This window comes from Oncorhynchus nerka, linkage group LG20, assembly GCF_034236695.1.
Source record: "Oncorhynchus nerka isolate Pitt River linkage group LG20, Oner_Uvic_2.0, whole genome shotgun sequence".
NCBI classification, from domain to species: domain Eukaryota; kingdom Metazoa; phylum Chordata; class Actinopteri; order Salmoniformes; family Salmonidae; genus Oncorhynchus; species Oncorhynchus nerka.
Window position 1 is genome coordinate 80,303,814 of NC_088415.1, and position 21,447 is coordinate 80,325,260.

General features: G+C 40.6%; 2 protein-coding genes across 2 annotated transcripts; one reads left to right on the forward strand and one right to left on the reverse strand.

Annotated features, from left to right (window-relative positions):
• Positions 1–987: 987 nt before the first annotated feature.
• LOC115103200 (uncharacterized) lies at positions 988–9,698 on the reverse strand. The gene is made up of 5 exons (XM_029623958.2): positions 9,554–9,698; positions 4,348–4,514; positions 3,359–3,460; positions 3,109–3,261; positions 988–3,000 (listed from the first exon to the last, which is right to left on the reverse strand). The coding sequence occupies exons 1-5, from the start codon at positions 9,681–9,683 to the stop codon at positions 2,680–2,682; spliced, it is 873 nt and encodes a 290-aa protein (XP_029479818.1). The 5' UTR covers positions 9,684–9,698; the 3' UTR covers positions 988–2,679.
• A 244-nt stretch (positions 9,699–9,942) lies between these two features.
• Positions 9,943–20,085, forward strand: si:dkey-29d8.3 (uncharacterized protein LOC556220 homolog). Its single transcript, XM_029623957.2, has 7 exons — positions 9,943–10,196; positions 10,545–10,689; positions 11,069–11,164; positions 13,273–13,417; positions 18,663–18,808; positions 19,008–19,147; positions 19,503–20,085. The coding sequence occupies exons 1-7, from the start codon at positions 10,097–10,099 to the stop codon at positions 19,655–19,657; spliced, it is 927 nt and encodes a 308-aa protein (XP_029479817.1). The 5' UTR covers positions 9,943–10,096; the 3' UTR covers positions 19,658–20,085.
• The last annotated feature ends 1,362 nt before the right edge of the window (positions 20,086–21,447 follow it).

A 21,447-nucleotide genomic window follows, 5' to 3' on the forward strand; every position in this document is an offset into this window, starting at 1 on the left:
TGAATAAGAATCACAATCATTAATCATTCTAACAGCCAGTGACTTGTCCTGTATCATGAAAAGGCCATCCTCACAGTTGTCACAATACAGCGATGGTGTAAATAAAGCTGAGCAGGAAATCCGCTATTCCCAATAACAAAGGTATCCATTTTGAACCATGCATCCTGTGAAAAAAGGATGACATTATATTAAATTGTCAAAAGTGCACAATTAAATAATATCCGACAAATAAAAATGGTGTCTTTGCACCAATCTGTCAAGACAGCCATAATATGGAACTGTTAATAATTAGCTAAAAACCAGCAGCTGATTAGGTTCTGGGGCCAATATTATACGTTGCACAATCAGTTACTAGTAAATCCCAAATATTTACTAATGAACATGAGCTTCTTGCGATATCTAGTCAAACCAAGACAATTTCATCAAAATATCAAGTTCAGGAGAAGAGTTCCATCCTAATTATCCGTCATTGGCTTTAAACCTGAATTCTTACTGGCCCGTATACTTCAAATCACTTAAAAGCTTCACAGAGATAACTCTTAAGTCTGTGCTTATGGTGTTACCCAAGTGCAGCCCTCTGAGTAGTAAGCAAGAATCCCCTGCTGGTCATTAGGGTCACTCGCTGTGAAAACAAGGTCACAACATCACAAAACAGGAAATTGGTGCTGAAAAGCTTTTCACCTTTGAATATGAAACAATGACAGCTCTTTCTACAGAAAGTGTGATCAATCACCTTTAACCTGCTATACATGTTCAAATTAATGGGAAAAGTGCATTGTCTGAAAATAATTTATATATTCAAGTAACAGACCTATAAATCATGAAACAAGTTACGTGTTTTAATGTAGGCTTTTTTATGGAGCACAAGGAACACTCTCAAGAAGAAACCCAGTCAGCACCCCCAGCCACCAGGGTTGAGGCAGACTACTGACCAATCCCCAAAAACATGGCCGACTGCATCACAACAGGAAAAGAGTATCACATGAAAAGGGTCGTCAGTAGCTTTTATAGACACAGTCACAAACCATGCCCATTTCCACAATTTATCTAATTCAAATGAGATTTTCAACCTAACCGTATGCCTAACACTAACTTTAAACCAAAAAGCTAATTTTGTAGCTAATTTGGACTTTGTGGCTGTGGAATCTAACTTTGTGGCTGTGGAACCTGACTCGGTGACAGTGGAACAGGACCTTGGGGATGATAGAAACTAGTGGAAACCAATGAAAATGATGGGCTCAAGTTATAGATAGGGGGAAGAGGTTTTTCCTGTAAAGTCAGGAAAAATTATTCAATGATGGGAAGTGGTCATAATCAGCTAACTGCGCAGTAACAGTGACATGAAATACGACAAAATTAGGATAATGTATGCACTTGAAGTTATTTAGCTTGACTATCAAATAGAAACAAATATGTACTAAGATAACATAAGTTCCAAAGGTGGACTAACCAGCCATAATCTCCCCATTGCACCCAGTGAAATACCCACCTCCTGCATCGAGAGAACAGCTAATCAGTGGTAAGAGTACAGGTTAATAATAGAAACACACGTTATATAACAGCCATGGAGAGGATTTACAGAAAACAACAGCACCCCATTAAACACAGCATCCATCCACATACACAGGTAATAACCAAACATCCACACCAGCAGCTTAGAGACACCTTATTTTACAGCATCAGAATCTTCAGAGTATGATCATGTATGAGATGTAGATGACAGTTGGGCGTTACCTGGAGAAGGTCTGAGAGAGGCCATTATGGGCTGAAGTATAGCCAGGGCTGGGACAGTACAAATTCAACCACACCTTTGTTTCATCACAAAACCAGAGAGCAACAGCTGTCTGGTGAAGTCCACAAAGCATGTGGTATTAAATGACCTACAGCATGGTCAAGCAGGTTAATGTTTCCGACATTTTCTGACTAGTAAACAACTATTGATTTAGAACCACAGAGTGTTATTGCAAGTCACAAAGAAAACAGGAGCTGCCTCCACTATTCCAGCACCATTTCAACATCATCAAATAATCTATGCTTTCCGTTACACCCAAAAGTATTACATTTTGAATTAGCAAGACAGAACATTTTTCCAATTCACACATAACTAATCCCTGGTCATCCTTACTGATCTAGCAGACTCACTGAACACAAATGCTTCCTTTGTAAATGATGTCTTGAGGGTTAGAGTGTGCACCTGGCTGTCCATAAATAAAAAGAACAAGAAAATGTTGCCGTCTGGTTTGCTTAATATAAGGAATTTTAAATGATTTATACTTTTACTTTCGATACTTAAATATATTTTAGCAGTTGTTTACTTTGATACTTAAGTATATTTAAAACCAAATACTTTTAGACTTTTACTGAAGTAGTTTTTTATTAGGTGACTTTCATTTTCTATTAAGGCATCTTTACTTTTACTCAAGTATGACAATTGGGTTATTTTTCCACCACTGCATACAGGATTATCACCCAATTGTATTTTTATTTTATTACCATTTTAATATTAATTGTACAACAAGTATGCTGGCAGGCTTGGGTTACCACAAAACCCAGCTCTCAAAAATAAAATATTCTGAAAAAAACAAAAAAACAGACTCAACACATATATATATACACACACACACACTGCCATCCTCCGGCACCCTAGGCTCCCTGCCTACAAGCAATCTCAGTCCACACTCAGTTTGGCAAACATGGTTCTTCGCATGTGTTCTGTAAATCTGCATGCTGTCCTACACTGTCGGTGAAAGGTTGCGATGCTCCCTGGGTTGGTAGGGTGGCCATGTCCTCCTCAGCCTTTCTCTTCCTTGGGGAAAGGGTCAGTGTGAGATCTTTATCCTGTGGGACAAGTCCTTTCATTTCCTGCAATAGGCTTTGCAGATGTGAAGACAGGCCAGTCATGTACTGTTCATCTTGAAGATGATAGGTGAGGTCTGTGATTTCTTTTAGATAGCCTGCACATTGCTTCTGCAACATCTTCAAGTTCTTCTTAGAGGACCTCTTTGGGATAAAGAATATGGGTTTATCACAAAGGAGTATTTAAAATTTTTTTTTTTTTAAAGTTTATCATTCTTAGGTAGGACAGCTTGCATATATATACAGACATACCTCACCAACAAGTGCGTGTGAGCTATGCTCAGAGAGAGAGGGGAACCTGACACAGTAGACAACCTCTGCCTTCACAGAGCTTGGTTTTTCACTTAGAGCTGCCTTCAGATCTTTGGAGGCCTCCTTTTTAGAGCGCACAGTACTCTCCTCAATCTAGACAGGAAATAACATGCTTGTTAAATGTGTACTGTTATGTACAGCATTAGACGGTCAGCTACAGGGCTAAATCATGATAGTTCTTCATATTTACCTTAAAACCAGGAAAGCGGATAATGTGGGCGATGTTTATTAAAGCCTTGCAGTCCACCTTCTTTGTATTTTGTTTCCGTCTCTTTAAGGCATGGTCTTCAAGCTACGGAAGGTGGCAAAACATTTAATAATAATTTATTGGAATTATATAGCAATTTGAGACAACTGAAGCACTTTACTGTGTAGGGGGAACTCACCTCATCCACCAATTTATACGTAACTGCCAAAATAAAGGAAACACCAAGTTTCTTAATAGGGCATTGGTCCACCAGAGCAGCTTAAATGCGCCTTGGCATAGATTCTACAAGTGTATTTGGAGGGAGGCAACATCATTTGGTGTTTTGTTGGTGGTGGTGGTGAAAAACGGTGTCTCAGGCACCGCTCCAGAATCTCCCATAAATGTTCAATTGGGTTGAGATCTGGTGACAGACAGCCCCTATACTTCTTTGAGACCCCTCTTTCAAAGTTACAGATCTCTTCTTCTAATCATGGTAGCCAAAATAATGGGCAACTGGGTATTTTTTATACATGATCTTAAACATGATGGGATGATAATTACTTAATTAACTCACACACCACATCTGTGTGGAAGCACCTGCATTCAATATACTTATTATCCCTCATTTACTCGTATTTTTTTTTGGGGCAGTTACCTGTATCTCACCCACTACCATTTTGATCCAGACTGCTCACCACATTAGCTATCATGGTGGAGACGAGGAGTGATATATATGCCAATTACAAGAATGATAATGGAATGAGGCCTGGTTGAGAATTGGATTTTAGCCAGAGGCTACTCTTGCAATAAGTGCCATGGGATCTTTCTTTAGTGACCACATAGGGTCAAGAAACCCATTTAATGTCCAATCTTCTATTTCATTGAGTTACAGTCTATTATTAGTTAGCCTAGTACACTTCAACGTTATTGAAATGAAATTAATGTTGCAAAAGTGTATGGTAGAAATGACAGCAATCCGACTTTGAACTTACCGCCTTCTTGTTCATTTTAGCAGCATGTTTCTCTTTAGCTTTTACTTGTCGGTCTTTCCCCTGATGGCATTCATATGTGCTTGTGCCCACAACCTGAAATGGAACGCCATTGAATGGGTGACTTTTTACCTCCCAGCTGATCTTCTTTCCTTCCAAAGGGTGTGCATCTGTCGAAGGACAAGAAACGGATATATTACTATTGGGAAACTAACGTAGGGCGGCAGGTAACCTAGCAGTTAAGCACGTTGGGCCAGTAACCGAAAGGTCGCTGGTTCGACGCCCCGAGCAGACTAGGTGAAAAATATGTGGATGTGCCCTTGAACAAGGCACTTAACCCTAATTGCTCCTGTAAGCCGCTCTGGATAAAAGCGTCTGCTAAATGCAAAAATAAATAAAGTAGCAAAGTTTCTCTATCCAAGAACTCCTCTGTGCTTGGAATATAATCCCATATACTAGCAACTATTAAAGATATTGTCTGTTCCAGCTGGCTGGCTGGGTGTTATTAGATAGGTAATGTTTGGTGTGACACAGATCATTTGACCAACCTTAACGTGTTGATACTTCCTGACTCAGACAACCAATGTCTTCTAAACGTCCATATCTAGCTGCAGGGGGTTTGTATGAATTTAGAAAATGATCGGGAGTCTACAACAGCTCAATACAATGGAGGTGACAGAGGCATTTTTTTTAGGTTGTATGTAGCTTGATGATAGCAATCTAAACTCCATACTTGGTGACTATCTAGCATATTTTCTCATTATTAAACTTGAAAAGCTGGTGAATGGCTGCTTCCTTGGATCCTGAGAGGTGCAGCGGTCTAAGGCTAGAGGCGTCACTACAGACCTGGGTTTGATCGCGGGCTATATCACAACCGGACATGATTGGGAGTCCCATAAGGCAGCGCACAATTGGCCCAGCATCACCCAGGTTAGGAGAGGGTTTGGCCGGGGTAGGCAGTCATTGTAAATAATAATTTGTTAACTGACTTGCCTAGTTAAATAAAAAATTCTGGGCTTAAAAGGAGATTCACCATATCAACAGCTCCTGTAAGGCTAGTCCTTGATCATGACTCTCAGTTCCATTACATTACAGATAAGTCATTGGATGAAGGTGTCTTCTATACAAGGGAGTTTTGTTAAGAGCACGCCACTCAATCTGAACATAAACATATCACTTCCAGTACAGTTTTGGAAGCATAAGGACCTTATCTTCCATATCATTGATAAGGTTTGGTTTAGCATTCCCATACAGCCATACCCCCATGTTTCAGCGCATGTTTACGGAAAAAAGACAGAAGACCACCTATGCTAATTACAGTGCCTTGCAAAAGTATTCATCCCTCTTAGCGTTTTTCCTACTTTGTTGCATTACAACCTATAATTTAAATAGATTTTTATTTGGATTTCATGTAATGGACATACACAAAATAGTCCAAATTGATTTAGTGAAATGAAAAATATTCTATAAAATAAAAAGCTGAAAAGTGGTGTGCGCATATGTGTGCACCCCATTTGCTATGAAATCCCTAAATAAGATCTGGTGCAACCAATTACCTTCAGAAGTGACACAATATGTTAAATAAAGTCCACCTGTGTGCAATCTAAGTGTCACATGATCTGTCACATGATCTCAGTTTATATACACCTGTTCTGATAGGCCCCAGAGTCTGCAACACCACCAAGCCAGACACACCATGAAGACCAAGGAGCTCTCCAAACAGGTCAGGGATAAAGTTGTGGAGAAGTAAATATCAGGGTTGGGTTATAAAAAAAGTATCTAAAACTTTGAACATCCCACAGAGCACCATTAAATATATTATTTAAAAAAATGAAAGAATATGGCACTACAACAAAACTGCTCAGAGAGGGCTGCCCACCAAAACTCACGAACCAGGCAAGGAGGGCATTAATCAGAGAGGCGCCAAAGATAACCCTGAAGGAGCTGCAAAGCTCCACAGTGAAGATTGGAGTATCTGTCCATAGGACTATTTTAAGCTGTACACTCCACAGAGCTGGGCTATATGGAAGAGTGGCCAGAAAAGCCATTAATTAAAGAAAATATGCAAACATGTTTGGTGTTTGCCAAAAGGCATGTGGGAGACTCCCCAAACATATGGAAGAAGGTACTCTGGTCAGATGAGACTAAAATTAAGCTTTTTGGCCATCAAGGAAAACTATCAGGCACAAACCCAACACCTCATCACCCTGAGAACATAATCCCATGGTGGTGGCAGCATCATGCTGTGGGGATGTTTTTCCATCGGCAGGGACTGGGACACTGGTCAGGAATGATGGATGGAAATCCTTGAGGGAAACCTGTTTCAGTCTTCCAGAGATTTGAGACTGGGATGGAGGTTCACCTTCCAGCAGGACAATGATCCTAAGCATACTGCTAAAGCAACACTTGAGTGGTTTAATGGGAAACATTTAAATGTCTTGGAATGGCCTAGTTAAAGCCCAGATCTCAATCAAATTGAGAATCTGTGGTATGTCTTAGATTGCTGTACACCCGCAGAACCCATCCAATTTGAAGGAGCTGGAGCAGTTTTGCCTTGAACGGGCAAAAATCTGTGGCTAGATGTGCCAAGCTTATAGCGACATACCCCAAGAGACTTGCAGCTGTAATTGCGGCAAAAGTTAGGAGGGGTGAATACTTTCACAAGCCACTGTAGCTATCTAACATGCTCTAAACACATGTGTAAGCGTAACTCGAAGTTTAGAGGAAGTGTAGTTTTGTCAACTAAAGGCACCCATAGCTGTACGGATCTGTGCAAATCTGCTACAGTAAGTATATATTTTTTATTTGAAGGATTCTTTCTCGCTGATGAGAGGCCATATGTTTTGAAAGCTGTATCGCAAGCGATGATTGCCGTTTTCTAACAAAAAAACAATTAACAAGTTTGTCTTTGGCTGTGGTAACTAGTGACAACCTCTATTAGCCCATTACCAAATGGACATAGCTAGAAGGCATCGCGCTTTTGTCAAATTAACTTAAAGTTTAAATGTTTAGCATTTTAGTTGACCCTTTTCTGAACCTAATTCTCCTAACCTACTGAGTAACTTCTAACCTGCTATGAAGTCAAATCTGATGTTAATTTGACCAAAGCTCGAGCCAGTCTAGTCATTACCATTACAATCAGTTTTGCCAGGTCCAACTAAAATTTCCTGCCCAATGACCTCTGAAAACCTTCCCACAAGGCCTGAGAATTACCCCCCCCCCCAAAAAAAAAAATTGCAGCATGATGGTGTTGCCACATTTATCCATGAGACCCTTTTGCCATAACATTATTGAGGGAAATAAGGAATATCGACAATTGAACTACGTAGGCAATGAAGGAAAATGCGGTTTTCCACCAGAAAAATTATTGCAAGTTTAAGAATGTCGCAAGAAACCTCCCTTATTAAACTCCCCAGACTTTTTAATCAATGGATGTCAACTTAACTTGTTTTGACTGCCATGATTAAACAATAAGGTCCTAGGACATGGTAGATGGACAATATACCACAGCTAAGGGTACATTCAATGGAAATAGCTCTTAGCCATGGTATATTGGTCATATACCACTAATCCCTGAGGAGCCTTATTGCTATTATTAACGGGTTAACAATGTAATTAGAATTGTAAAAATATGTTTAAATTGTCATTCCCATAGTACACAGTCTCATATGCCATGGCTTTCAACCAATATGAATTCAGGGCTCAAACTACCCAGTTTCTAATTGTAAATAAGTCTAGTTTGTGCATGCACATAACTATAGATAAATCCTATGGGAAAGTGAGTGATAACTTGGACAGAGGGTCTCAATCTCTGTGCAGGAAACACTTGGAAGAACTTAAAAAACCAATGTTAGGCTATTTTCTGGCAATTGTGCCTTCATTATGTGCCAGATGTTAAGACTACAATCTGTTATAAATGGCCTCTTTGCGAGATTGACTTATTTCAATAGGCATAGGCTACTGACTAAAATCTGGGGTTATAATTGCAATTCAACTTTGCCATGGTTTACTGAGCTAGATGCAGATGTCCTTCCATGGGCTATAGGCTCATTTCAGGGAAAAGTCCACAATGAAACTGACATTAAATGTGGACACAGATACATTAGCGATAGAGCTGTAACCATGATCACAATTGATAACTTCCAATTTAATTAACTAAACATGGCCATAAACGATTGCATAAACAATTGCATAACACAAGGCTACAACAACAAAAACGGAGTTATAGGCTATTAATTCCGTTTGCCAGCTCCGGCTAGGCTACACAAGTGACATGGATTTGCAATGACTCCAGTGATTTCAACATATTTATTGTACTGTATCAAATTGTAGGTTACAGTAGCCGAATGGCATTGCAATTAATAGCCTAATTGACGGCAAACAGATCCAAATGTAGGTCATTTTCATTGGACTTTTCTCACATAACAGAAGCACGCGAGGGAGTTAGATAATATCACATTTCCACTCGCAGCGCTCCAGACCCTGGAACTGAACATGACTAAACCCTTCGTTTGATATGGTTAACCATGAGAAAAGTCGACATTTGAATGTAGTTTACTTTAAACCACCTTTTTTAGTGAATTTATCTAAAGAGCTTTGTCGCTGTTATAGTTTTATGGAAAAAGTGTAATTGTGGAGACATTCTTAATAGCCTACAAACTGGTAAAAAAAGAAAAGTTGTGTTGATGTGCGCGCGCTGTTCTCTCGTTGACTCAGTTGCAGCACTCTCCCAAAGTGCACCCCCACCCCCTCTCTCTGGCCATCCCCTTGGTATCAACCTGCATATTGCCTGATAGTCAGCAGCAGCTAGTTACAGATAGATAGATACATAAGATGCCGCGGTGCCAATTAGAAGAAGGCCAAAAACCCGCCACCAATACATTTTCATCCGCGACATCGTTTTCAAAGTAGCCCAATTTGGCAAAAGAAGCGGGGACATGGCAACCCTGGTTACAATCTGCTAGCTAGCGTTAGCTCATTTTAAGATGTGGAGGAAGAGGCAGTCCTTTACTAAATAACCAGACAAAAAGCTATTCCCACAGCATGTCTACATCGTTATTTGTTACTGTATACCCCAGTGGTCTACCTACACCAGCTCAGCATGGCCACAGTGTACTAACTAGCTAACGTTAAACCATCTTAACGTTAGCCACTTCGCCCCGGGAGTAAGTAGCCTAGTACATCAGACGGTGATAGGCAACTAGCTTACCCTTTCGCCCAAAACGTTTGTCTTTGCGCAAGATTATGTATTTCAACGACGTTGTCTCTTCTTGTTTTGCTATTTCTTTAGTTATTTGGTCTTCACTATCAAACTCGCTTATTTGCAATGTTGCTGCCATTTTGAAAATGACGGGGCTATCACTGCCTCATCTGATTGGTTGGATGATGGTGCTTCCTACTTTGCAACTACTTGGCCGAATAAAGCAAGTCAGCGTGTTCTTTGATTTGATAACACCAACAATGTTAACTCATATTATTTGGGGATTTATCATTTGACACATGGACAGTGAAAATAAGACAACCATTCCAGTTGAGTCTTTTGTTTTTGTATAGGCTTCTCCTGCACAGCAGGTGGTGCTATGCCTATTGTTGACAGTGGACATGCAGCAGGCAAGAAATTCCCGAAGAAGATTGTTTACACTCCTTATATTGTTACCAAACCAAACACCACCCAGTGTGGACTTTCAAGATCATCTATCGACTAGACTAGCCAGTTATCTAGATACACTGTAGCTGGTGTAGTTAAACAATAATGGAAGATAGAAGCCTTCCTCGTATTGTGGTCATTGCACTGTCTGTGCTGATCTACATTTCTGCTTTAGCAATTAATGCCATGGCAGGCACTGGAAAGGGTGAGTCTCATGTAACTTAGCTAACTCATGTGAACGCAGTGTTGTGTAACTTTCTATGTTTTAACTGTGTAGCGCTTCCTATATGGCTTTTCATACTAAACTGTAGGACAGGAAATAACATTTTATTGGCAGCACAGCTGCACTTTTATTCTATTAAGTAGAAGCGTTAAAAGTTCCTAGCTTTATGTTTAGCAAGGGACATGTAGAAGCCACCCTATTACACAAAGTCAATGACAACCTTGTCCCCAAGGGAGGAAGTCTGGTTCTTGAGACTACATAACTGACTGATGCAACACTAGTTTCCCTAACAGTTTTGCTGTACTTGTTTTGCAATCTCCTCTCTCCTAGGACCATTCCATTCGAGTACAGGGAACATTTCCAAGAAGTATGAAACCGACATAACTCCGGCCGGATGGACCTTTTCTATCTGGGGGCTCATCTACACCTGGTTGTGTCTCATGCTCATCTATGTCATCTCCTTCCTCTACAGAGGGTACAGACACAATTATTCACCTACCTATATCAGTCAATCAATCAATAGCTCAACCATGCAGCCATCTATCTTTTAAGCTACTATTCTATAGTATTATATTATTTTAGGACACCATCCTTCTGCTGTAGTATCAACACGTAGACAGTGAAATGCAGTAATTCATGTATTAGATGTATGGCTATGTAGGTATTACAGCACAACCGGCCGTCATTGGGAGTCCCATAGGGCGGTGCACAATTGGCCCAGCGCCATCATTGTGGATAAGAATTTGTTCTTAACTGACTTCTCTAGTTAAATAAAGGTTACATTTAAATAAAACATTTTAAAAACCTACAGTAGAATGTTTGTTCTGATGCCAACTTTATTTTCAATTCCTCAGGAGCTGGACCCTCTCTGTGCTGCCATACGGTTTCTACGTGTCCTGGATAGTCAACATGGCCTTCAACATGACCTGGCTTGTCCTATGGGTTCAAGAGTGCGTAACAGTCTTTTAACACCTAAACCAATGAGTTCTTGTTGCCTGACTAACCTGTTTTTAAGTAGATGGGTGGAAGCAAAATACCGCATCTCCACTTCCACCCAGGTTAGACCAGCCCTGCGCCAATGTCCGCGTGATCATTTTGCCAGGCGCAATCATTACATGTAGGTTAAAATATCAAAATCAATATTTATTTCCAGGCAGGTTGAAACATGCATGTTGCTAGCTCGTTTGTTTTGGGAGATTAACATTGGGTTGTTTAACCTGACATGCATATGGTCCTCTTTAAAGCTGGTTCTTTGTAAAAAATAAAATTTAAAAAAGGACCCAGATTCATACAAAATTGTTTCTCTACTCAGACGATTAATCAACAGATAAAAAGGGAAACTTAGTTTGTTGTTAGTTATCTCTGATGAATCACTCCTCGTTTGTCTTTGTCATCCACGTAGGTTTGTAACTTCCTGGTAACCAATAAGGAGGGCATTTTCAGCCCGTCGAGCATCTTAAATAGAACCAAGTGATATTTACTGCCTTGCTACGCTACACAGACACTGTGACGCGTGATTAGTTTGGTTGAAATGATTGAATAACATCTTGTGTAAATTTATTTTGCAATGCTCACACACGTAACGTGGACGGTGTATTCAAGGTGTTACTATAACCATACCACACCTACCCACACTGTGGGCCTCTGCCAGTCTGTAGAGAACATTGAGAGAAGTTGAACCACATAGGCCTAGCGTTCCCCCCTTAACTTCTTTACTTTACAATTAAAATAGAAATGCATAATGTATGAATACAATGTTACGACACAAGGTTCATATAATTGGACCCATTGAGATTCATCGTATTTTTGTGGGTCTCTATCATGCTGTGATAAAAACCAGGCCTATAGATTGTAGGACAGGAATTCTGTATACCTCTGGCCCTTTGTAACCTCCAGACGAGCTTCAATGCCATACAACTCTCCTTCCGTGGCCTCCAACTGCTCTTAAAGGCAAGTAAAACTAAATGCATGCTCTTCAACCGATCGCTGCGCGCTCCTTCCCGCCCGTCCAGCATCACTACTCTGGATGGTTCTGACTGAGAATATGTGGACAACTGCAAAAACCTAGGTGTCTGGTTAGACTGTAAACTTTCCTTCCAGACTCACATTAAGCATCTCCAATCCAAAATTAAATCTAGAGTCTGCTTCCTATTTCGCAACAAAGCATCCTTCACTCATGCTGCCAAACATACCCTCGTAAAACTGACCATCCTACCAATCCTTGACTTCGGCGATGTCATTTAAAAAATAGCCTCAAACACTCTACTCAACAAATTGGATGCAGTCTATCACAGTGGCATCCATTTTGTCACCAAAGCCCCATATACTACCTACCACTGTGACCTGTATGCTCTCGTTGGCTGGCCCTCGCTTCATACTCGAAGCCAAAACCACTGGCCCCAGGTCATCTACAAGTCTCTGCTAGGTAAAGCCCCGCCTTACCTCAGCTCACTGGTCACCATAGCAGCACCCACCCGTAGCACGCGCTCCAGCAGGTATATCTCACTGGTCACCCCAAAGCCAATTCTTACTTTGGCCGCCTTACCTTTCAGTTCTCTGCTGCCAATGACTGAAACGAACTGCAAAAATCACTGAAGCTGGAGACTCCTATCTGCCTCACTAGCTTTAAGCACCAGCTTGTCATAGCAGCTCACTGATCACTGCACCTGTACATAGCCCATCCAACTACCTCATCCCCATACTGTATTTATTTATCTTGCTCCTTTGCATCCCAGTATCTCTACTTGCACATTCGTCTTCTGCACATTACCATTCCAGTGTTTAATTGTTATATTGTAATTACTTCGCCACCATGGCATATTTATTGCCTTACCTCCCTTATCCTACCTCATTTGCACATACTGTATATAGACTTTTCTACTGTATTTTTGTTTAGTCCATGTGTTACTCTGTTGTGGTATGTGTCGAACTGCTTTGCTTTATCTTGGCCAGGTCAGTTGTAAATGAGAACTTGTTCTCGGCTAGCCGACCTGGTCTGATCAAAACACCAAGGTAACTTGTGGATTAATGAGAAGTCTTTTTTTACTGTTCCCCACAGGCAGATGACTGCTGCATTGATTGTACTGTGTATCATGGCTGTCACCAACTACTCTATGATATTTTTCTCCTGCTATGGGCTGAGTGTTTACGGAGCCTGGCTCAGCCAGAACCAACCTACTGATCTTTGGTGCATCCGGGTGCTGGTGAGTTTAATTTGAGGCTTAATTGAGTTAGTTGTTAGACTCACACCATCCTCATGATTGTAGCATGGTCACAGATGTGCTTTAGCCAACTCAAGTCAGAGTATTGTTTTTCATAGAATTCACTTATCCCATTTAGTTTTATGGCAACACTTGGTTGTTAGGTTCTAAATAACAGGGTAAAAACAGACAGATAAAAGCTAAAACCAAGTTTATTCACCCAGACAGCTGAACACGCAAAGACATGTTCCCACCAGCGTGTGGGCATGTACAGTTGAAGTCGGACGTTTACATACACTTAGGTTGGAGTCATTAAAACTTGTTTTGCAACCACTCCACAAATTCCTTGTTAACAAACTATCGTTTTGGCAAGTCTGTTAGGACATCTACTTTGTGCATGACACAAGTCATTGTGCCAACAATTATTTACAGACAGATTATTTCACTATCACAATTCCAGTGCGTCAGAAGTTTACATACACTAAGTTGACTGTGCCTTTAAACAGCTTGGAATATTCCATAAAATGACGTCATGGCTTTAGAAGCTTCTGATAGGCTAACTGACATAATTTGAGTCAATTGGAGGTGTACCTGTGGATGTATTTCAAGGCCTACCTTCAAACTCAGTGCCTCTTTGCTTGACATCATGGGAAAATCAAAAGAAATCAGCCAAGACCTCAGGGGAAAAAAACATTGGAGACCACACGTATGGTTCATCCTTAGGAGCAATTTCCAAATGCCTGAAGGTACCGCATTCATCTGTACAAACAATAGTACGCAAGTATAAACACCATGGGACCACACAGCTGTCAAACTGCTCAGGAAGGAGACTCGTCTCCTAGAGATGAACGTACTGTGGTGCGAAAAGTGCAAATCAATCCCAGAACAACTGCAAAGGACCTTGTGAAGATGCTGGAGGAAACAAGTACAAAAGTATCTATATCCAAAGATCGTACTTTTTGGAGAAATGTCCTCCGGTTCTGATGAAACAAAAATAAAACTCTTTGGCCATAATGACCATCGTTATGTTTTGAGGAAAAAGGGGAGGCTTGCAAGCCGAAGAACACCATCCCAACCGTGAAGCACGGGGGTGGCAGCATCATGTTGTGAGGGTGCTTTGCTGTAGGAGGGACTGGTGCATTTCACAAAATTGATGGCGTCATGAGGCAGGAAAATTGTGGATATATTGAAGCAACATCTCAAGACATCAGTCAGGAAGTTAACGCTTGGACGCAAATGGGTATTCCAAATGGACAATGACCCCTTGCATACTTCCAAAGTTGTGGCAAAATGGCTTAAAGACAACAAAGTCAAGGTATTGGAGTGGCCATCACAAAGCCCTGACCTCAAATCCCATAGACAATTTGTGGGCAGAACTTAAAAAGCGTGTGCGAGCAAGGAAGCCTACAAATCTGACTCAGCTACACCAGCTCTGTCAGGAGGAATGGGCCAAAATTCACCCAAATTAGTGTGAAGCTTGTGGATAGTTACCTGAAACATTTGACCCAAGTATAAATTGTTTAAGGTCAAATACTAATTCAGTGTGCAAACTGACCCACTGGGAATGTGAAAGAAATAAAAGCTAATATTATTCTGACATTTCACAATCTTAAAATAAAGTGGTGATCCTAACTGACCTAAGACAGGGATTTTTTTTGTAGGATTAAATGTCACGAATTGTGAAAAACTGAGTTTAAATATATTTGGCTAAGGTGTATGGAATATTCCAGATTTCAACTGTATTTACAGAGGGGAGAACAAGTATGAGACACTGCCGCTTTTGCATGTTTTCCTACTTACAAAGCATGTAGAGGTCTGTCATTTTTATCGTAGGTACACTTCAACTGTGAGAGACGGAATCTAAAACAAAAATCCAGAAAATCACATGATTTAAGTCATTTGCATTTCATTATTTGAAACATCAGAAAAGCAGAACTTAATATTTGGTACAGAAAGCTTTGTTTGCAATTAGAGATCATACGTTTCCTGTAGTTCTTGACCAGGTTTGCACACACTGCAGCAGGGATTTTGGCCCACTCCTCCATACAGACCTTCTCCAGATCCTTCAGGTTTCGGGGCTGTCGCTGGGCAATACAGACTTTCAGCTTCCTCCAAAGATTTTCTATTTGGTTCAGGTCTGGAGACGGGCTAGGCCACTCCAGGACCTTGAGATGCTTCTTACGGAGCCACTCCTTAGTTTCCCTGGCTGTGTGTTTCGGGTCGTTGCCATGCTGGAAGACCCAGCAACGACCCATCTTCAATGCTCTTACTGAGGGAAGGAGGTTGTTGGCCAAGATCTCGCGATACATGGGCCAAACCATCTTCCCCTCAATACAGTGCAGTCGTCCTGTCCCCTTTGCAGAAAAGCATCCCCAAAGAATGATGTTTCCACCTCCATGCTTCACGGTTGGGATGGTATTTTTGGGTTTGTACTCATCCTTCTTCCTCCAAACCGTGCGAGTGGAGTTTAGACCAAAAAGCTCTATTTTTGTTTCATCAGACCACATGACCTTCTCCCATTCCTCCTCTGGATCATTCAGATGGTCATTGGCAAACTTCAGACGGGCCTGGACATGCGCTGGCTTGAGCAGGGGACCTTGCGTGCGCGGCAGGATTTTAATCCATGACAGCGTAGTGTGTTACTAATGGTTTTCTTTGAGACTGTGGTCCCAGCTCTCTTCAGATCATTGACCAGGTCCTGCCGTGTAGTTCTGGGCTGATCCCTCACCTTCCTCATGATCATTGATGCCCCACGAGGTGAGATCTTGCATGGAGCCCCAGACCGAGGTTGAATGACAATCATCTTGAACTTCTTCCATTTTCTAATAATTGAGCCAACAGTTGTTGCCTTCACACCAAGCTGCTTGCCTATTGTCCTGTAGCCCATCCCAGCCTTGTGCAAGTCTACAATTTTATCCCTGATGTCCTTACACAGCTCACTGGTCTTGGCCATTGTGGAGAGGTTTGAGTGTGTGGACAGGTGTCTTTTATACAGGTAACGAGTTCAAACAGGTGCAGTTAATACAGGTAATGAGTGGAGAACAGGAGGGCTTCTTAAAGAAAAACTAACAGGTCTGTGAGATGGAATTCTTACTGGTTGGTAGGTGATCAAATACTTATGTCATGCAATAAAATGCAAATGAATGACTTAAATCATACAATGTGATTTTCTGGATTTTTGTTTTAGATTCCGTCTCTCGCAGTTGAAGTGTACCTATGATAAAAATTACAGACCTCTACATGCTTTGTAAGTAGGAAACACTGCCAATTTAGCAGGTTATCAAATACTTGTTCTCCCCACTGTATGTATCCACCCACTCCAATTTGGGTTAAGTCTCCTCCTTCCCTCTAAACATTAACTTCTTGCCTAGCAATAAAGATGTAAGTGATGCGGGTAATAAACTGTTCCTTCTCCCTTAATGTGACCTGACCTCGGCCCCCATTCCTCACTAATCCACAGCTCTCCACCCTTATCAGTGACCGCAACCATATACATTCCTTCTCAAGATAACCATTAACATCTGGTGTAGAAACCAGACTGTGGCCCTCCTCCTTTCCATAGGATACCTGATGATTAACAATATTTCAAGTTTAGAAGTCAGAACTCATCACAGTGCCTTCGAAGTATTCACACCCCTTGACTTTTTCTACATTTTGTCATGGTACAGCCTGAAATTTAAAATGGATTAAATTGAGATTTTTGTCACTGGCCTACACACTACCATAATGTAAAAGTGGAATTATATTTTCTGAAATTATTACAAATTGATTAAAAATGAAAAGCTAAAATGAGTCATTACGTATTCAAACCCTTTGTTATGGCAAGCCTAATTAAGTTCAGGAGTACAACTTTGCTTAACAAGTCACATAATAAATAGCAAGGACTCACTTTGTGTGCAATAATAGTGTTTATCTTATTTTTTATTGACTACCTCATCCATGTACCCCACACATACGGTATAATTATCTTATATTTCAAACAAAGGGCACCTATTGGTAGATGCGTTCCAAAAAAATAAAAATCGAGGCAGACATTGAACGTCCCTTTGAGTATGGGAAAGTTATTAATTACACTTTGGATGGTATATCAAAACACCCAGTCACTACAAAGATACAGGCGTCCTTCCTAACTCAATTGCCGGAGAGGAAGGAAACCACTCTGGGATTTCACCATGATGCCAATGGTGACTGTAAAACAGTTACAGAGTTTAATGACTGTGTTAGGACAAAACTGAGAATGGATCAACAATATTGTAGTTACATCACAATACTAACCTAATTGACAGAGTGAAAAGAAGGAAGCCTTTACAGAATAAACATATTCCACAACATGCATCCTGTTTGCAACAAGGCACTAAAGTAATGCTGCAAAAAATGTGGCAAAGCAATTCACTTTTTGTTCTGAATACAAAGTGTTAATTTTGGAGCAAATCCAATTCAACACATTACTGAGTACCACTCTCTATTTTCAAGCATAGTGGTGGCTGCATCATGTTATGGCTATGCTTGTAATTGTTACGGACTGGGGAGTCGGGATAAAAAGCAAACGGATTGAAGCTAAGCACAGGCAAAATCCTAGAGGAAAACCTGGTTCAGTCTGCTTTCCACCAGACACTTGGAGATGAATCTTTCAGCAGGACAATAACCTAAAACACAAGGCCACATCTACACTGGAGTTGATTACCAAGAACACAATGAATGTTCCTGTTTGGCTGAGTTAGATTTTCAAGCGTATTTAAGTTAAAACTATGGAAATACCTGAAAATACCAATTTGACAGAGCTTGAAGAATTTTCAAAAGAATAATGGGCAAATGTTGCACAATCCCGGTGTGGAAAGCTAATAAAGACTCACAACTGTAATTACTGCCAAAGATGATTCTAACTTGTATTGACCCAGGTGTGAGATTTAATTTTCAATACATTTGCAAACATTTCGAAAAACACGTCTTTACTTTGGCATTATGTGGTAGTGTGTAGTAGGTTGAGGAAAAATAAAACCATTTTGTATTCAGGCTGTAACACAACAGAATGTGAAATAAGTCAAGGTATGAATACTTTCATACCCCTTGAGATTAGTTTCCTAAAGCACATACAACTCTGGCCATCCTACTGCATTTTACTTTACATAATCATTCTATTGTAATGTTTTAGGTAATCCACTTTTTCAGTTGCTCTTATCCCTTCCTCTGTCCTCTTATGAGGAATTCTACAGACTTGTACTACAAGTAATGTTTTGTTAAATCTTAGGTGCAGAATGGCATTGCCCTGTATACCACATGGACAACCATCGCCACTCTGATCAACTTCACAGTGGTGTTGGACCTCTCTGGAGTGGCAAATAGCACTGCAGCCACCGTGTCTCTCTGTATCCTACTGGTGGAGGTGATCGGATGGTAAGCACAGTTTAACAACGTCTGTCTTATGAGAATCAGGATCATCGTCTTTTGATGACATTTTTGGGCATGTGATCCAATCCCACTCGATATGTTTTATTTGTTAATTATATAGACGTTACCAATGTAAATTAGACTCTCAGCACATTTGTGCACACAGCCACACACTTTCAATGGTATCGTAATGTGTTTATTGTAGGTTTGGTATTGAGAACTTCCTGCTGGATCAGCATGTGAGGTACATCCTGACTATTTACCCTGTGGTGATCATTGCTCTGGTTGGGAATGTGTTCAAGCACTATGATCCTGCAGCACCAAGCGCAAACGCTATCTTCATGGGTGAGTAGGCCTCATCTCTCAGACTAGAGATCTATTACCAAGTAAAACTTAAACCCTTGTTTCCTGAACCTGAAAAAGTATTGTAGATCTGAAAGGATTGGATGTGTGTAAGCAATAGCTCCACAAGTCATGTGATAGGCTAAATTGCGTTCCCACCATATTGCTTAGACCCAACAGATTCTTTCAGATCTACAAGAAATGTCTAGCTTCGTTTTAGGACTGGGCTCAATTCTCTTCATGTGAAACACTTAAACGTTTTAGAACCTCCCTCTCTATTCTCCGTAAATCATATTAGAAACGAATATACATGTTAAAGATAAATAGGATCATTTACTCTGTCTTCTATCACTTCCAGTTTGTCTCTTGGTGGTTTCCTGTGTGCTCCTGGTGGTGCGAGTCGCCTTGGTGTTCTGGAGAAATCGGAACCAGCCCCTGTACGCTGGCATGAGCCTGGAGGCTCTGATCTCGCCCAGCAGCCTGAACAAGAATCAGAATAAGATATTCATGTAGAAGACTGGTACACACCACAATACCATCTTTTCACGAAGTGTCAAACCGTAATAATCTATAACACATTGCCTATATTAAACCATACACATTCATTATTCCGTTTGGACAAGAAACAGATGAAGATATTCATGTAGAAGACTGGTAGTCTTCTACATAGTACGATCTGTAAATGATACGAAGTGTCAAAGCCTATGCTTCCCATAAAACATATAATCCTGTATTACGCACACTGTATTAAAAAACCTGTATTCATCCAATCATAACATTCCACTACACTGTAATGCATAACACTTTCTATGTTTATAATACATGTAATAAGAGATATTTATACACTAATCAATGCACTGAATACTCATACAATTCCAGTGTAAATAACTTGATTCTTACTATTTTGTATTGATCTGATACATAAAAACATATTTTGCCTATCCTGTTTTGACAATGCTATTTTCACTTGATGAAACTATTAGTCTACACACTGAGTATGAGTAGAAAGATGGAATGCTAAAATAAAATGGGATGTTAATGTTTTATTATATGGTTGATGTGGGGTTAGGACATTTTGTTTCCTATGATTACATACAGTTGAAGTCGGAAGTTTACATACACCTTAGCCAAGTACATTTAAACTTAGTTTTTCACAATTTCTGATATAAAATTACTTGTTTTAGGTCAGTTAGGATCACCACTTTATTTTAAGAATGTGAAATGTCAGAATAATAGTAGTGATTTATTTCAGCTTTTATTTCTTTCATCACATTCCCAGTGGGTCAGAAGTATACATGCATTCAATTAGTATTTGGTAGCATTGCCTTTAAATTGTTTAACTTGGGTCAAACGGGTCGGGTAGCCTTCCACAAGCTTCCCACAAGTTGGGTGAATTTTGGCCCATTCCTCCTGACAGAGCTGGTGTCACTGAGTCAGGTTTGTAGGCCTCCTTGCTCGCACACGATTTTTCAGTTCTGCCCACAAATTGTCTATGGGATTGAGGTCAGGGCTTTGTGATGGCCACTCTAATACTTTGACTTTGTTGTCCTTAAGCCATTTTGCCACAACTTTGGAAGTATGCTTGGGGTCATTGTCCATTTGGAAGACCCATTTGCGACCAAGCATTAACTTCCTGACTGTTAACTTGAGATTTCGCTTCAATATATCCACAATTTTCCAGCCTCATGCCATCTATTTTGTGAAGTACACCAGTCCCTCCTGCAGTGAAGCACCCCCACAACATAATGCCACCCCCATGCTTCACGGTGGGGATGGTGTTATTCGGCTTGCAAGACTCCCCCTTTTTCCTCCAAACATAACAATGGTCATTACGGCCAAACAGTTCTATTTTTGTTTCATCAGACCAGAGGACATTTCTCCAAAAAGCATGCTCTTTGTTCCCATGTGCAGTTGCAAACTGTAGTCTGGCAATTTTATGCCGGTTTTGGAGCACTGGCTTCTTCCCTGCTGAGTGGCCTTTCAGGTTGTGTCGATATAGGACTCGTTTTACTGTGGATATAGATACTTTTGTACCTGTTTCCTCCAGCATCTTCACAAGGTCCTTTGCTGTTGTTCTGGGATTGATTTGCACTTTTCGCACCAAAGTACGTTCATCTCTAGGAGACAGAACGCGTCTCCTTCCTGAGCAGTATGACCGCTGCGTGGTCCCATGGTGTTTATACTTGCGTACTATTGTTTGTACAGATGAAGCATTTGGAAATTGCTCCCAAGGATGAACCAGACTTGTGGAGGTCTACAATATTTTTTTCTGAGTGTTTGGCTGATTTCTTTTGATTTTCCCA

Excerpts from the sequence above, each read along its gene's own strand:
- LOC115103200 (XM_029623958.2), bottom strand. The coding sequence starts at position 9,683 with ATGGCAGCAACATTGCAAATAAGCGAGTTTGATAGTGAAGACCAAATA. Across the intron at positions 4,515-9,553 it reads CAAACGTTTTGGGCGAAAGG|ATGCACACCCTTTGGAAGGA; the intron begins GTAAGCTAGTTG and ends GTCCTTCGACAG. Across the intron at positions 3,001-3,108 it reads CACACGCACTTGTTGGTGAG|AGGTCCTCTAAGAAGAACTT; the intron begins GTATGTCTGTAT and ends TTTATCCCAAAG.
- si:dkey-29d8.3 (XM_029623957.2), top strand. The coding sequence starts at position 10,097 with ATGGAAGATAGAAGCCTTCCTCGTATTGTGGTCATTGCACTGTCTGTG. Across the intron at positions 13,418-18,662 it reads TTTGGTGCATCCGGGTGCTG|GTGCAGAATGGCATTGCCCT; the intron begins GTGAGTTTAATT and ends GTTAAATCTTAG. Across the intron at positions 19,148-19,502 it reads CGCAAACGCTATCTTCATGG|TTTGTCTCTTGGTGGTTTCC; the intron begins GTGAGTAGGCCT and ends TATCACTTCCAG.